The sequence below is a fragment of the Antennarius striatus genome, chromosome 17, assembly GCF_040054535.1.
Source record: "Antennarius striatus isolate MH-2024 chromosome 17, ASM4005453v1, whole genome shotgun sequence".
In the NCBI taxonomy this organism is placed as follows: Eukaryota; Metazoa; Chordata; class Actinopteri; order Lophiiformes; family Antennariidae; genus Antennarius; species Antennarius striatus.
The window spans coordinates 18,864,524-18,881,342 of NC_090792.1; the positions used below are offsets into that span (position 1 = coordinate 18,864,524).

Genomic DNA, 16,819 nt, shown 5'->3' on the forward strand with positions numbered 1-16,819 from the left:
TACAAGAGAAGCGTGACGTTATGAAAAGAATAATAAGTCAAAAAAATAAAATTTTAATGAGAATACTTGTAAATTCGTAAATTCAAGCTACAGATTAGACAAATATGAAAAGAGTGTCACCAACATGCAGTAGAGGAAATTGGAAAAGTTATATTTTATTATATAATCAAATATGTTGACGTTATTCTGTCAATATTACTTTTTTCCATAAAATTACAACTTTGCCCATGCAATATTTATGCTTTATCCTCAAAATCTCAGGTTTTTGTGGCCTTAATAGTTACAATTACAGATAAAGTACAGGTAGATTTTCAGTAGTCGATGCTGAAATGATGTTTTTTTAGCCCTAAAAGAAACAGCCTACATGTGGTTCATATAGTGCCAATCTGATCAAGTCTGGCAATTATTATAAATTTAGATGGTTAAATATTAATAAAAACACGTCCGTTAGCTCTTGAAAATTTACAGTATTACTGTTGTCAATGAAATAAAATCATATTGAAATGAAAACAGAGGTGAAGTTTTCAAGAAATATATATGTGTGTGTACATGTGTATATATACAGTATACTGTATATATAAAATAAAAGATATCAATAAAACACAACACAAAACCATTTGGAACAATGTATTTTATTGATCTTAAATTCTATTAGATCCTATGTGAACATATGGTCATATCTTAGTTGCTCCTTCACAAAATTAGAGAAAAAAATCAGGTCAACAACAGTTCATATGCAGTATTGTTGATCACCAACACACTACTACTGCATTGAATTAAAACATTTTCACTAAACATCCTGCACCCTGACCCAAAACAGTTTCTTGTTATACTCTTTAAAATAACCTTTGATTAGCAGAAGACAAATGTGCAAACCTTTCCACTGTTGGTTCTTTATACATTAGCACCAAATCTACGTGAATTTCCCTCCTTCTGGAGAACCTTTATTTTCTTGTTCTTTTTTGTGTAACATCAAGAACTCTTGGTATCATGTTAAAGCAAAGGTGAGTACAAAACTGCCAAAATTAGCAACATAAAAGCACAATTTTTCAAGCCAATAATGAAGTCACTTACTAAACACAGCGTGAGCAGCTTTGCGTTTCCAAGTACAACACCGGCCCTATGCAGCGTTATTTCACACAAGCTCTATTTATCTAAAGCAGCACTTGTTCCAGAACTACTGATGTAGCAGCATCATAAACACCCACTGAAAACAACACAGAGCCAACCAAGAGAGAACCTCAGCATTAATGTGGGGATGGGGCCATTGTCCACCACCTTCCATGTTAACTTGAAGTTAAACGTGTTGGTCATTTTCGATGTATTTGGCACGTAAACTCACTGGGAACATGAATGACTCGTCGAAGGGGTTCAGAACTGAAATGAAAAGGAATATTTACAAAATGATTGGATTGTTTTGGCTCTGACTCTGTAACGATCGGGTCAAAAAAATATGATTTTATGTTCATTGCACCACTTCATAGAAGTATCACGAATACAAAACATACTAAACTATGGTTAAGTCTTACGTTTCAGTTACAGAATCAATATATTCTTCTATTATATCTTTGTCAATCTTCATATAATGTAGAAAACATTTAACAGAAAAATGTAGTGAACAAAATAATTTAATTGATTGAGGATTGTTTTTTTCAAAAACTGTCATCTTCCTGACCCAAAGCCAATGGAAAGTCAGTTGGACGTTGAGCAGGATGCAAGCTGATGGATTTAGCTTTGAGGCTACATCGAAGAGCTCTTTTTAAAATTGTTAAAATAACACCTGATATGCACATAGATTCTTGTGTGCTAATATGTTTATATATAACCTTATTTGTTGGATACTCGAGTATAGTTGTCCCGTACTCTGGTTCTCTTTTTAATGATAATCTCCACAAATGATTTATGAACTTAGAAATGTGACCTGACTTTCTATCAGGGTTGACAGATAGTTACCGTGAAGTGTCCCTTTTCGAACTTAATCAAAATAGTGCAGTCTTTATATCAGGTGTGGTATGGCTTTGTCACAATGTATTTACAGCCTTGAAGGTGACCATACCTCACAATTAAGTAAACCTAACACCACAAACATATAGGAAAAAGTAACACATCAAGTCTTCTATTGTTTAGAGATGTACTAAACCCTTTTACTCCTTTTTTAAAACCATCTCAACATATTTTACCATTTGTTTTTACCCAGGAATTCTTTTTTTTACTTGGTTAAATACCATTTGAACCTGTGAAACTAACTGGAGTACATTCAATGTAGGAACTAGAGGTGGTGGAGTAACTGGTTTAGTCTCCATGATAACACATCTAGACTGTCTTGGCCTTCAACAGGCGGATTGTCAGTCATCAACCTACTCGAACATTCATCTTCTCTTTTTAGAAAGAACAACCACAACACATCCCACCGATAACCTGACACACCGAGGTTCTTTTGAATCCCATAAAATAACCGTTTCACTTCAGCCGTTGAGTCACGTTGGCCAAGGCAACAGCAAATGCCTGCACTGCTGAGAAAGGATACTGGAAATCTAAGATATAAGCGTTCCCATCAATTCGCCCAAACTGCATCACCTAAGAGACAGAAAAAAAAGATTTTACAAAGTATGTATTATGGAACACAAATATTTTTTTTCCCTCTTTCTAAATAGTGACTGTTTGGTTCTATTTGAGGTCTATGTGGTCTACCAACATCTTATCAGTCTACGATGCTCAAGATAGCCTTTGTTTCAAATTTGAAGACATTCCATTGAAGTATTCCCAAGATACTGCCTTGACAAGAATGGAGGCAACCAGAAACCTGACATCTATAATTGGTGCAGAAACAAATTAATTTCCAAGAACTCAAGGGGAGATATTGAAATTGTAAGTTTTATTGAACCAACTATCAAAAACTTTGAGATATTCAGAGTACAAAAAATTGCAGATACCCCTTTTTGATTGACTAAAAGGGAAACTGCCTAATTTATAATTACCTGTCTCCCATCCAGCTCGATCTGAAAGTTCTTTGCTGACTCCTGTGTGACTCGTCCTCCGAAGTCCAGCTGGTAGACCTGGGTGGCTTCGTTCCACAATGGTTGTTTGTTGGCCATAACATAGACAAAGCCCTGACTTCCCAAACTGCGGTCCTCCCTTTCGTTTGCTTTTCGGCTCTTTATCTCCTCCAGCTCGCTAGCCATACGCATGCTGCGCTTGTTCTTCCAGCTCTTCTTACTACTCTGATTCTGGTTCATGAGCTCATCGCCGCTTATGAACAGCTCCGGCTCACTCTCTGAGCTATCCTGGAACTCATTTGTGGTCCTGCTCATCTTCTTGGTTTTGTTGAGTTGTTCTCTCTGGCCTTTGGGCTTCTTCTTCTCTCTGCTGCCAAGCCTCGGACTTGAAATGAGGGAGTTGAAGTCAGATAGCCCACGTGCCTCCTTTCTGGACTTGCCCTCAGAGACGGTGGACATGTTGGCCTCCTCGGCTCTGCTGTCCAGTCTTTTGCGGCTCTTTTTGTTGAAGCGTTCTGACTCTTGCACAGGGCTCTCAGTCAGGGAAGATGGCTCAGGAAAGTTGTTGGCAGACTCCGCTAGATCATCTGTGGCACTTTTGGGTGGTGGCTCAGTTGGTGGAAGTGGAGGAGGGAGAGGCGGTGGGGGAGGTGGTGCAGTAGGAGGAGGTGGGGACAGAATTGGCTTCTCTAAAATCTGGTGTGTCTTAGTGGGGAGAGGGGGTGCCGGAGGGTCTTGCATGGGAGGTGGACAGGGGTAAGGGTTCCAAGGATGAAGGTTGACAGGGTGAAGCTGAAGCCCAGCACACGAGCTGGCGCCAGGATACATTGGAGGGAGGGGGCAACAAGCCAAGTTAGCTAGATTTGGAGGATATCCAGGAGGCAACACCAAGTTGGGGTCTTGCTGAGCGAAAGGAACAGAGGCAACCACCTCATTTGGAGAGCACTGCTGTGGAGGGGTTTGTAGAGTCTGGAGTGCAGGACCGCTGTGACCCACGCCTGGAGGAAAAGGCGAGAGCGATATCTGGTACCCTGATGGGAAGGTAAGAGTGCTCGTGCTCGGACTGCTGGGAGGTTTGGTTGTGAGGACAAATGGCAGGCGAGTCATGTCCAAATGCTGAGTTTGACTAATGATGAGTGGCGGCGGTTTATGAGGTGGAGGAGCTATCATGGTTTGTTCTGGGGTCAGCCAGAACTCCTCCGTCGTGGAGGCGTCCCACTGGTAAGGCGGGGGGTGTTTAACTGTCAAGCTAACATCTCCGAGAGCCAGCTGACGCTTTTCAAGGTGACACTGTTGATTTAAAGTCTCGTCTTCTGTAAAGGCAGAGTTCACGTACACCGTTCTGTCTCTACTGTTATCGATAGCACCTAGAAGACTGTAAGACGACTGCGAAGCCAGGGATGAGGCTCCTTTTGAGTGCACGATGATGGTGCTGTGATGGGCTCCCTTCCCTGGTGGGAAGTCCTGCCTCACCACTGTACCTCCAGCAATGCCGCTACTGGTAGTTCCACCACCAGTGACACTGACACTGGTGCTACTGCTGTTACTGCTGCACTGCGTGCATGTGTACAAAGCAGTGGGCACCCTCTGCTGGTAGGTAAGAGCTAATGCGCTATTTATTTTAGCTTTTGAAGGAAGGGTTCTGGAGCTTTCCATCATCTGCGGCACTTTAAGCCCCATGTCCCTCCGTTCACGTCGTAGCGTAGCATGAATCAGAGTGTTATCAATTCTCTGGGGAGGAGGAAGCGTCGCGCTTACTTGATTGGCCGGATCAGGGTAAGGAGGAGGGTCTCCGCTCGGTATGGAGTACCGAGGGACCGAGAGACGACTCAGTGTTGCTGAACTGTAAGGAAGCTGGATTTTTTTATTCTCAGAGGAAGTGACTTTGAGCGTGGCCGAGCCATGGACAGCATACGCGTTTTGGTTGCGAATGACACGCCTGCGTGGCCGGCAAACCTCCTCCACATTCCCACTACTGTCAAAGGTCGTGATCCTTTCGTACCCCAGAGGGGTTGGGTATTGCAAGGTGACTGGATGAAGCAAAAATTCATCCTTCTTGAGGCAGGGTGCTGGTGCCAGGACACTCGGGCTGTCACAGTTCGTGACAAGGGTTTGAGGCGTGGTGGCAGCCGTGGCTTGCGCCGCAGATACTATAGTGCCTGGGTAGGGAGGAGGTGGATTGACCTTCCTCATTTGTATTTCTATAGACCCTTCCATGTCAGCGAAAGGAGGCAAAGTTCTTGGCAGACTTGGCTTCAGGGTATGTCCATGGTCTCCCCTGCTGAGCCCTGGTTCTGTGGTAGGGGGAGGAATCTGAGGCAGTAGATGAATTTGCTGTAAAGAAATGGTTGGGTAGCCGGTTGGAGGAGGCGGCAGCGACATCTGCATCTTCAGTTGCTGCTGCATCTGTTGATGCTGCCTCTGCATTTGTTGATGCTGCTGCTGGATCTGTTGGTGCTGTTGCTGAAGTTGCTGCTGCTGCTGCCTCATCTCCTGGATCTGTTGGCGGATTTGCTGCTGCTGCTGCTGCATCTGCTGCTGCTGCTGCTGCATGTGTTCGTGCTGCAGCTGCATCTGTTGCTGCTGTTGCTGGATCTGATGTTGGTGCTGAAGGTTCTGTGGCGTCACTTGCAGTTGGTTTTGTTGCATTTGTTGGTGTTGCTGAACCTGGTGTTGCTGATGTTGCAGTTGCTGGTGGTGCAGCTGCTGTAGCTGTTGCTGTGGCTGCGATTGGGCCTGGTGATGCTGCTGCTGCTGCTGCTGTTGTTGATGATGATGCATTTTCTGCTGTTGTTGTGTTTGCATTTGTCCCAACTGTTTGGATTGCTGTTGGCGAGGCTGCTGTGAATGTGACCTCTGTGGGTGAGGCTGCGGTGGGAGGTGGTGAGGTGGAGGAGGAAGAGTACCAGGAAGAAGGGGACCCATTTCCATCCCATTGAAGATCACTTGACCGGGACTTGAGTATCGAGTTGGCACCGGGTAGGGTGATGCATCTTGGCTGTGATCAGTGACGGGAACTGAAGCAGCTGAAGCTGCAGCTGCTGCCGCTGCAGCTGCTGCCGTGGCCGTTGGGTTGGTCAGAACATCCAGCTGGATATTCTGATTGGCCAGAAGAGACTGAACCAGACCAATACTCTGAGTCGGACTCATGGCTTGAGCCGGGCTATGGATTGGAGCAATGGGAATGTTGACTGTACAGGGGGGATTGTCTCCTGCCACTCCAGACGGACCCATCACTTTATAAAAACACCAAGGAGAACCGTTAAAAAGAATTTAACACTTTTTCTGAATTGCGAATATTGCGTACATATATATTATTCATTTATACCCGGCAAATCGTCTTCATCCTCACTGAACACGTTGGGGTTGAACACAGGAAGGCTCATGAAGTCATGAGAAATCTTCCGCACTTCTGGCAGGTAGATTGTCATCTGTCTTGGTTGCAGATGAAGCAAACTTGTCTTATAGATGACTGGAACATAAAAGAAAGTCATGGTGTGTAAACAAAATATTCCGTGTGATGTGTATCTGTAACTTCCGCAATTTTTACCTGCACCCAGGTTGGCAGGGAGAAAAGAGGCAAGTCCGACAATTTTGAACTTTGTCCCCCAAATGTTGGATGTGACTTGAGCGAGGTAGTTGTGCTTTGAAGCAGAGTAGATAGAAGTAAAAACTAGTTAGTCAAGAATCAAGTCAGCCTAGAATACAGGGTATTAAAGGTACACGCTCCCAATAATGCTGACTCCTACCTCTGTGATCCCATCCATCAAAAACTCTCGACGCGTCAGACTAGGAGAACGAACTGCAGGCTTCTTTGTTGGCAACCGCGGCGACCGTTGGCCTTCCTGATTGGCGCGTGAAAGTTTGGGAGATTTTCGGGATTCCATGTTCATCCTTAAAATTTATCAAGTACTTATGGAATTAATTAACATTGTAAAACAAAAATATCTGAAATTTTGGGTAAAGGTTAAATAATGTCTGACATGTAGTGATGGGAAGACCTGTTTCCTCGGGATAACTTCGGTGACTTCTTCCCTACCCACTCATCGCTCAGCTCGATGTCGCTGGAATCTGAGCAGTTACAGCTGTCAGTGTATGAGATCATGGGGTTCACACACAGCTCCTCTGGACAGACAAAAACAGAACAGGTTTGAGCCAAGACCTCTGGCCTCTCTGGCTTATACTGAGTGCCTTCCTGTGGAAAGGGTTCTGGACCACCCCTGTCAGACCCAGGTGGCCCACCTGCTTTGCTGTCCGTTTTTGGATCCATAATGACAAACTCGGGTCGAAGTTTACTAATGCGCCTTCCTTTGAGAATCGGCACCAGTCCTCCTAAATATTCGAGGTACAGAGTGTAACAGGGTCCGCCGGCCTCGGGGCTGTCCTCTGCTCGCTTCATGGTGCAGTGGAGCCTCTCGTTCCCAGCTGTAGGGTAGCTGACAAAGTCCCGGATGTTGTTGGGGTCAGGGATTGGGGGCTAAAACAAAGAAGAAAGTTAATCACATAACAGCAATGAGGAGATAAAGACTAGTAATGGAGGTTGGTGCACCTTGATGGTGGGTATGAAAGCGCTGGTGACATAGGAGCAGAGCAACGAGGGCATGTTCAGTTTGCCCACGTCCTTCTCCTCTCGAAGGGCGCTGGCGATTCCTTGTTGGCAGAGGAGCTGGAGGCTGGCCACCCGGTGCTCCACGCGCACCACGTACAACGCTGGTCCACACGCCAGAAACAGGCGAGAGTCCCTGTGACCCCAACAAATGGTGGTGATGGGTCTCTGGAAAACAGTTCAATCAACCGTCAGCTCCCCGTGAAGTCAAAGGAATTAATGTGATCAGATCCTGATGGTCTGTCTATCGTCTCAAGCAGTTGTGTTGGATTTGATTCAATTTTGTCAAGAAATTGATTTAGAGCCCAAAAAAAGACAAGAAAAGCATTGAGTAGATTTTGCAGTAGGTCCAGGATTTACTTACATTTCTGTTACCTTTGTAAGAGGGCAGAATGACAAGGAGATTTTTGTGAAAAAGTCATGAGCTATAGGTGTGAATTAATAAATCATGTATCTCATCTCATCTTTGTTGGTGATTTGAGAGTTACATCTCATGTAACCCTTGTCAGTGTTACCAAATTTTATCTCATCTCATTTCATCTCATTATCTCATCCCATGTAACCTTTCAGTGTTTCCAAAGTGTATCTCATCTCTTCTCCTCATCTAATTTTATCTCATTTCTTCTCATCTCATTTCTTCTTGTCTCATCTCATTCTCATGTCGCCGCACCTCATCATCTTATTAGCTCATTTCATCTCATTTCATCACATCTTGGCCTGTGTTTCCAAAGTGTATCTCATCTCATCTCATCATCTCATTTCATCTCACCCCCTCTTATTTAACCCCATCTAACTTCATCTCATCATCTCATCTCCTTACATTTCACCTCATCTCATATCTCCTTTCATTTCATCTCATCTGGACCTGTGTTTCCAAAGTGTAACTCATCTCATCTCACCTGTGCCGGTGTTTCCAAAGTGTAGATGTGTTCTCCTTGGACGTTATAGAACTTAACAAGAGCATTCCTCATGATGGAGGCGCAGGCAGACTCCGCAGGAAGTCCGTGTCGCTCCATGCCGGCCACGGCCAGCAGGTCTCCCTGGGAGCACCACTGGGCCTCCACATCTGCACGGGAACGGACAACAAGTTGTGGTCGTACGATCAACACAGTCATTAGCAAAACTGGGATTTTAATACCTTTCAGCCCTGAGCGAATCACAGCAGGAGAGAGATCGTCATAGTTGTTCATCAAGCTGATATCTCCTGATAAGAAGGTGACCGTCAACAAAGGCTTGACTCGCCGCACTTGGAAGAAAAGAAATAAGTTAGCTTTCCACCGCTGGAAGAAGGTAGCGAGCTGTTGTACGGGCATGGCATGTACCTAAAGGCAGCACGTCGTCGGAGTCGGTGTCGCTCTCTGTGCTGTCCTCCACCAGGAAGTCAGGGCAGTTCCAGGACATGCTCACAATGCCGTCCGACTCGTGTAACAGGACATGGGCGAGCATTCGTCCATGACAGTCCATCACTATCACCTGACCATCTGCCGTCCCAAACAAGACCTGGAAGACCACTTAGGTTAGTGTTAATGGATTAAATAACACAAAAAGTCATTGATGAATAAAAACGGTACCTGTTGGTCATCAGGCGTCCAGATGCCACAGGTGATTTGACTCTCCAGGTTGATCTCGGAGGACCAGTGTCTTTGTCCACTGACTGAACCGACTAGCACAAAGCCGTCCCGGTACGCGATGAGCGCTTGAGTGCCATCATGTGACCAGGTAAAGTCGCTTACCTGGAAAAGATGATGGAATGAATGTTTCTGATGTAAATTCCACATTTCGGAGGCATCTGAGTCGACACCATACTTACCTGTGCTCCTCTGTCGTTCACCAGCTCCACAGACCATCTCCCTTCATACTGGATCCAGACAAAGATTCCTCCCTCCATGTCACAGGTGGCCAACTTCTGAAAGGGTTCATTCCAACGCACCAAGACAACCTGCAAAAGTCCAACAATACTGCTTACAACAAGTAAGTTGAGAGAGAACCTCAACACCTAGACTATATTTTCCTAATCTTTATACTCATTCATTTTTTTTAAGAGAACAAACCAATGATATTTCATGAATCCAACATTGTTGTTGGTCAAAAGTCCATGTCAAGTTTGTCAAAAAGCTTTCAGGGACCGGACCTTCAACCTAATCCTCTACCCACCTCGCTATTGTGTCCTCGGAGGTTGAAGTTGATTCTCTGAGGTGTGGTTCTGTCCCTCCTGCAGTGACTCGACGTGAACGTCACCCCAACGACTCCTCTCCCGTTCCCAGTGGCGAGCCAGCCCTCCTCGTAGTACCGTCTCCGGCACACCGGCTTGTCCTTTTCGCTCTTGGGAACTCGTCCTTTCCACGAAAGGCAGAGGATGTTGGAGTCGCTGCAGAGGATGGGACCATGTTCCACGGCAGCCAACATCCCTACTGATTGACCAGGCTGAGAGGTGAAGCAGAAGAACAGACATTGTTCAGCTTCGTTCACCTTAAAACCCAATTCGTCTGTGACCATTGAAGTTAAAGTTTCCTCATTCTGAGGTTAAAGTTTATTACTGGGCCATGTGGTAAGGAAGACAGTCCAATACGATCTTAACTGTCGGCTACCAAATAGATATTTTTGTGAAATTATCAAACAGCTTCAGAAGGTCAACTGGTGGAGGACAGGAAACCATCAGCCTCCACCTAAAATGATAAACCAACAGTCAGAACATCACGTGACTCTAGATCACAAGATTTAAAGTGTTCTTTCTCATCCAACCATCCTACCAAGTTTCCTTAAAATCCGACAAGATGTTTTTGTGTTGGAGATGATAATATAACTTCTATACAATCAACGCGGTCACATGACACCTACGAGCTCCGCCTCACGACTCTGGACAAAATGCACCAGAGGCTGAAACAATGGCTCCTTTGCTTCTCGAGCTGATCCATCAGGACGAGCTTCCTGTGAGGGAACACAGTGAATCACTACTCGTGCCCTCCTACTAGTAAAACCACCACGACTGCTGCTCAGAATGTTCTCGCTGTTCTGTTAATCACAGTCTGTGGAGCAGCTCCAGGTGACATCATCACTCCAGTCTGTCGGATTTATTTGTACAGCTTCACAAACTGAATGAAAGAATTAGAGACATGTCAATACATTCTGTTCCGCAGCTCAAAGGAAATGTTTGCAGCTCGGGTTGAGTATCGACTGATCTTACCCCGTCGTCTAATTTCTTTTACTGTCACCTGGATCTGGATCTTGATATGGATTCTGGATTACATTTAGTTCTTTATTGCTCCAGATTTCTTAGATTTAAACTCTACGTGAAAGAAGTCTGTTAGGACACTGCCCCCTACAGGTAGTTAACAATGCAGGTTCAGCATCGTGAAGGGATTTATATACCTGTGGAGCTCAGAAGCTCCATCCAGACCAGAATCAGATCTAGATCCTCCACCTTTTAGCTGATCAATCATAAACTCCTGATGTAGGATGGGATTTAAAGGGTCGACCAATCAGGTGATGTTACTTTGACATGAGGCAGATCCCGATGGCATCGCCTTGCCTTGGTTGCGATGAAGCAATCGATGACTTCATCGAGCTGAAATGCCCATGATGTTCAAACCCTTTCTTCTCACTGATAAACAGTCATTACAGGGTAATAATACCTCAAGAAACAAAAGCAGAGAAACGTACCTCATAGTTCCTGGGCATGTTGAGTTAAGAATCCTCCATTGAAGGTGTCCATATTTCCATGCAGATGAAGCTCAGAAGGGTGATGGCCGCTCTGCTCTCGATGCCTCCGGCACATTCTAAGGGGAAGTAAAACGCATCATACAGATAGACGTTGTCCACCTCTGCATTTGCGTGAATCCAGCAGCTCTACACCTTCAGTAAGGTGGAGGTCTTGGAGAACGGTGGGTCCACCCCATGTCTGCTGGAGAGAGTTGTGTAATCCTGCAGCGAAGAAGAGGGGAAAAAAATAAAATTATTCAACAAGTAAAGAGGAAGAGAGGTGGATCTGCCTTTAAATAGCCTTTCAGTGCATAAACATGTTTCTCCCCCCCCCCCTCCTATCAATGCAACAGGAACACTGCATTGGAGACCAGAGCTCTCTCCGTCTCCATGGGTACTGATACAGTCTTCCTATTTTACGTCAAACACAGATCAGCCAGCCAGAATGAAGTGAAACAGTTCCTACATGGTGAACACCGTTAAACGTCTCCAGCTGTAGAATTAAAAATTAATTCAACCTGAAGCGTTAAGTATAAAACAGATCCTCTCCTCTGTGGAGGTCTCCATCAGTTCTTTTTTTTTTTTAATTTATTTATTTATTTTTTTATTCACATCACCTCCCAGCACAAATGGATCTGACGAGAGCGAAGAGCTGCAGAGGAAGACGAGCAGGAGCCTTCATCAAATATGATGCGGATGAGCGTTGAAATGCAGCAGGACGCACCTGACACCTCCGTAACGCCGCTAATCCAGACGCAGTCGGCGCTCAGTGCGGTCGTGTTGCCAGGCGCTGCTCCGCTGGCGCACTTCGGGGTTGTGGCTTTAACTCGGGTTGCCATGAGGCCGGTAACACGGAAAAACAGACCCGAACTTCACGTCCAGGTAAGAAACAATAGAACAATACGTCAATACGTCTATCAATAATCGATCGTGGTTCATATGTGCGATCTGATGTTAAAAAAAAACAAAACCCCACATTCCAGGATGGAGTTTAGTCCAAAGTCGACCTGAATCATCTGGAAGCTTCTCCCTAAAGGGGGTTTCTGTCATAATGGCAACCGAACGGCGACTCTTTCTAATGCAGGGTGACGTTTCTGACCTTAATGTGACGTGTGTTATTTATCATTATCTTCAGTTCAGTCCTTAGGCGTTATGATGACGTCATTGTTAAGGTTTATTGCGTAAATCAAGTTTATTACTGTGTTCTTGTGAATTTGCAGAAATACGGTATTACTCTTTCCACTTTTTTTTTTACATATTAGAGATAATAATAATACTACTAATAAATAACAATAGTCATCTAATGTTTCTTTTCAAATGTTTGTTTAATCACAAACCAAAAAGTGCAACACCAGCAAACCCAAACCCAGTTAAACTAACTTGATCTCTTCACTTTTATTTCTTTATTTTATTATTTTTTTAAATTGACAATTTCTTATTTGAACAGTTTTAAATAATGATTATTCTCAATTTTTGGTCAGTAGAACAGCTTCCGTTTACAGCATTTATTCACCGCTCACAAATAAACTGATTTCACTTTTACACAAAATAAATCATCTTTTAAAAATAACCCTAACTCTTTATTGATCATAATCGTGTGATCAGACAGGAACCAGCCCGACATGTGGACCTCATTGTGGGTCATGAGACGCCTCTGCAAAGGTCACAAACATCACCACCCCTTTGACTGGTCAGTTGGCTGTAAACTATTTGAGCAAATTGTGAAATGTTTATTGATTAATTATGAAAATAACAGTCACTTTCACTCAATTGAATCCAAATTCCAGTTACTGAAATAACCAAATGAAGCTTCCATGTCATGAGAACGTCTGGAAAAGTCACAGGAAGTGACAAATCATCCTAGATCCGCCTATTTATTTCGATCCACTGGAAAATTAAAGGTTTCCTCCTTTCCCATGAAGTTTCATAAAAATCCATCAGGTGTTTTTTTTGTGTTGAATTTTCAAAGAAACAAACAAACAAACCAACAAAGACATGAGAGTATAACCCCCGTGGTAGAGGATATTATTAGTTGGCAGGACTGCGTTCAGATTTTGCACCAGCCCCCCCAGGGTTGGTGCATTTATGAGCGTTTTACCCTTAATGAAGACCAGGAAATAGGCAGAGAGTCTTTTGCAATCCCACAATGCTTTTCAGTTCTTGTTGTGTTTGCGTGGGCCGGCTCAGGTGCAGGTCTCCTCAAACGCACGGATGATGCTGTCGTATGCAGGAGGCGGAGTCTGCGACGGGAGGAAACCTTTAAGTCCGTTGTTGCCCAACCAGAAGGAGTGCCTCTTGTTCGGCACCAGAGAGGTCGAATCGGAGTTTGACGCTGCCGTATCGTCGGGCGGGGCCACCTGAGTGTCCTCCCCCATGTCCAGGCCGGCCCTGCTCCTCTTGGGCGTTGGGCGAAAGGTGGAGGTTTCCAATCCGGGTTTACTCCCCAGGGGCCCCACCGGCTCCAGGGACGGCTGTCGGTAGACGCTGAGAAAGGTGCTCCGGTAGAGGCCCATCTGGTTGCCCAGGAGGTCGTGTGTTTGGGAACGGCCCGACCTCTTTTTGGAGCGCCTGGTGATCCTGGCGGTGGCCTGGCGCCGGGACGCCCAGGTCAGGAGAACGTACACCAGAGCTCCCAGTAGGAGCCCCACCAGCACAGACAGGCAGAAGGCCAGAATCATGTCGCCTGGAACGGGAGAACCGAGTCAGGAAAGGTGAAGAGACGGAAAGAAAGGGACAAGAAGGGGCACCCTGAATCCCCCTTCTGGATGCACCCCTGGACGTTGAGGGAGGATGAATTGAGCTGATCTTAGAATTAGATTTTTTCCTCTGAATGTAGAAATTATTTTTTTTACACAGAATTAAATCAACCAGTTACAGTTACTCTTATATTTGTTTCTGGAACTTATGTTATTTCTGTTGATTTCTTCTCTGCTGCCTGCTGCTATACTGGGAACGCTGTTGAATAAAGTCTTACATCATACCTGTGAGTGGGCCGACTCTAGTCCCAGTTCTTATTTAACAGACCTTGCACTGATGAGGCATGAAAAAGAACTTTTTCCATTTTATTCTCATGCTGTTCTTGAGTCAATTTTTTTATCTCTTAAAGAAATAAAGCAAATTTGGAAGAAAATTTCTGTCAGTAATGCTTTATATGACAAAAAACACAAAGATGATAGGTGGAAAAGGTGAAAAAATAAGTGAAATGTAAAAAATATCAGCTGAATATTTGAAAATTTGAATACATTTCACTTAAGATTAAGATTCAGATTAAGAAGCTTTTATTGTCATCATTCAATGGTACAACAAAATTGTAAGATTGGAATGGAGAGAAGGAACATTTTAAATGAAATACTGAAAAACATGAGGATTTTCGTCGAATTTTATGCTTAAAATGTGTTTGATTCTATATTTCACTTTGAAAGTTGCAACATTTTGTTTTTTAACTTCATTTTCCATCTAAAAGAGGCTGAGAAAATTTAGCGAAAGCATATTTGTCGGTTTTCCAATGTGGAAATAATAAACCAATAATATGAAAATGGAATTTGCTGTTTACAGTTAAAGAAGCCTGGAAATGAAAACTGACTATCATGAGAAACGAAAATCTGAATCGCTTACCATGATTAAAAGACTTTAGTATCTCCAGAAGTGGATGTGTTTCATTATGAGCCATAATTCCACTGATGTTGGGTTCCACCCTGACTAACTGACTGAGCTTTTTCCAGGACGGGCTTTTTTTCTCTTTGGTTTTAGCGGAAACTTGGCTGTCATGCTTCCTTCCCTTCCGAGGCTTTAAAATTAGCAAGAGCATTGCTTATCTGTGTGGGACATTGCACTGGTGGAAGCAGGGCTGCTTCCTTTTGCATCATTTCCTCAGGATCAATACTTTATAACAATGGCTTTATCGTTCTCTCCTCCGGTTGGAAAACTCATTATTTTGCTTGATGTGGTTGAATGAAATTAATTCAAAAAGATTAAAATAAGGTGTCTAACGCTGAACTGGAGTAATCTGCATCTATGGAGTCTGCAGACAATCGAGTTTCAGAGTTTCTGTGGGGATTTCCTTCTATTGTTGATCTGTTCCCGCTTCACTTCTGCTCCAAAACCTGATGACAGGCATTTAAATATGAAAACACATTATTACTGTCACAAGAGAAGGATTTACCCTTTTGTCAAAGCCTAAGTCAAGAGGCCCTGAGAGAGGTTCATAAGAGGAAAAAGGACTTTGAGAGGATTCCAGCAGGTGGCGCTGATGTACCGGCAGTAAAGTTAATTATCGGTAAACAGGAACTACAAAATTTTTTGCTTTGTTTGAAATTGATGGGAAATTCAGAAACGTCGGCACGAAAACACCTTGGTTTTGTAAAATAATTGTGTTTTTTTTTCTATCATTGTTGATATACCTCTGACCTGGTATGTGTCGTTTGATAGATATGCAATTGATGACCTCATCAACCTTCAATCGCTTAAAACAACACGTTTCCATGGAAACCGTTCAAACTAAAATCAGACTATAATCCCAGCAAATACAAGTAAAAGTCAATGCATGTATAAAGTTTGTCAAAGCCAGAATTTATCATTTGTAAGATGACCACCCCAAAGATCCATCATAACCCTGTTTCCATGGAAACATAATAAAACCATAATAAAGTTAATTTGTGTAAAGTTTGAAGCTACAGTTGGGGGTTGGCAGATCTGCTACAACATGACTGCCCCTTCAAATTATGAATAAAGTTTCCATGGAAACAACAAAGAATAAATATATAGATAATGGATGTATTATTTTTTTTACATGACAAAAACAAAAAAACAAAGAAAAACAGGGAAATCATTCAAATTACAGTGCAAAAAAAAACAATTTTATGGGTTGAAAAAAGGTAAAGTTTAAACATCAATTTTTTGAGACAAACATTCAAAGTGGTTTTTGTTTTTTTCATATAAACTAAGTGGAGCTGGCCTGTGTCTTGCTGACATTTAGCTTGTTTCACAAGCAAGTGATTCCACTCACTGTTACCATGACATTGGTTATCATAACGTTAGCGTGTAATTTAATTATATTCAGAGCTGGCCGGGTATGTTGTTTCCTCACATCCTTTTAATATGAACAAATGATGGATGTTTTGGTGACGGTAATTCACATATGGAACACAGATGTAGTGTTATCTGCCACATGAACAATTTATTAACACAGGAAATGTGATAATTAAGAGTCTTATATAAGATTAAATAATGTTGTTTCACAATCAACTTTAGAGGTAAAGCAGACTGAGCTAATATATATTACTACAAATCAAAATACTGCTATATTTTCCCAGTTTCCAATGAGTTATGGATGCAGCGTGTAACATCACCTGATGTCATGCCTGTGGATTCTTTTTTTTTTTGCCATCACTTGAACGCATCATAAGGTGACAATCACGGAACAATAAATTTCAGATTGCTCTTTATTTTATTTAACAGAGGAACAACTTTGTTTAAAAAAAAAAAAATATTGGTGAAATGACTGTGATGTAAATAAGGA

General features: G+C 43.2%; 2 protein-coding genes across 3 annotated transcripts; both read right to left on the reverse strand.

Moving 5' to 3' along the window:
- Positions 1 to 625: 625 nt before the first annotated feature.
- tulp4b (TUB like protein 4b) lies at positions 626 to 12,255 on the reverse strand. Of its 2 annotated transcripts, none has more exons than XM_068339021.1 (16): positions 12,026 to 12,255; positions 11,263 to 11,523; positions 9,757 to 10,026; positions 9,413 to 9,541; positions 9,174 to 9,335; positions 8,925 to 9,102; positions 8,741 to 8,848; positions 8,502 to 8,668; positions 7,546 to 7,770; positions 7,239 to 7,473; positions 6,980 to 7,121; positions 6,746 to 6,890; positions 6,547 to 6,640; positions 6,325 to 6,468; positions 2,979 to 6,232; positions 626 to 2,577 (listed from the first exon to the last, which is right to left on the reverse strand). In XM_068339021.1, the coding sequence occupies exons 2-16, from the start codon at positions 11,278 to 11,280 to the stop codon at positions 2,461 to 2,463; spliced, it is 5,388 nt and encodes a 1,795-aa protein (XP_068195122.1). In that variant the 5' UTR covers positions 11,281 to 11,523; positions 12,026 to 12,255; the 3' UTR covers positions 626 to 2,460. The 2 variants fall into 2 exon arrangements, with proteins under 2 accessions (XP_068195122.1, XP_068195121.1); XM_068339020.1 differs by having other exon boundaries at positions 11,919 to 12,255.
- Positions 12,256 to 12,642: 387 nt separating this feature from the next.
- myct1b (myc target 1b) lies at positions 12,643 to 15,013 on the reverse strand. Its single transcript, XM_068339074.1, has 2 exons — positions 14,917 to 15,013; positions 12,643 to 13,984 (listed from the first exon to the last, which is right to left on the reverse strand). Exons 1-2 carry the CDS (start codon positions 14,969 to 14,971, stop codon positions 13,485 to 13,487), a joined length of 555 nt encoding a protein of 184 aa, XP_068195175.1. The 5' UTR covers positions 14,972 to 15,013; the 3' UTR covers positions 12,643 to 13,484.
- Positions 15,014 to 16,819: the final 1,806 nt, after the last annotated feature.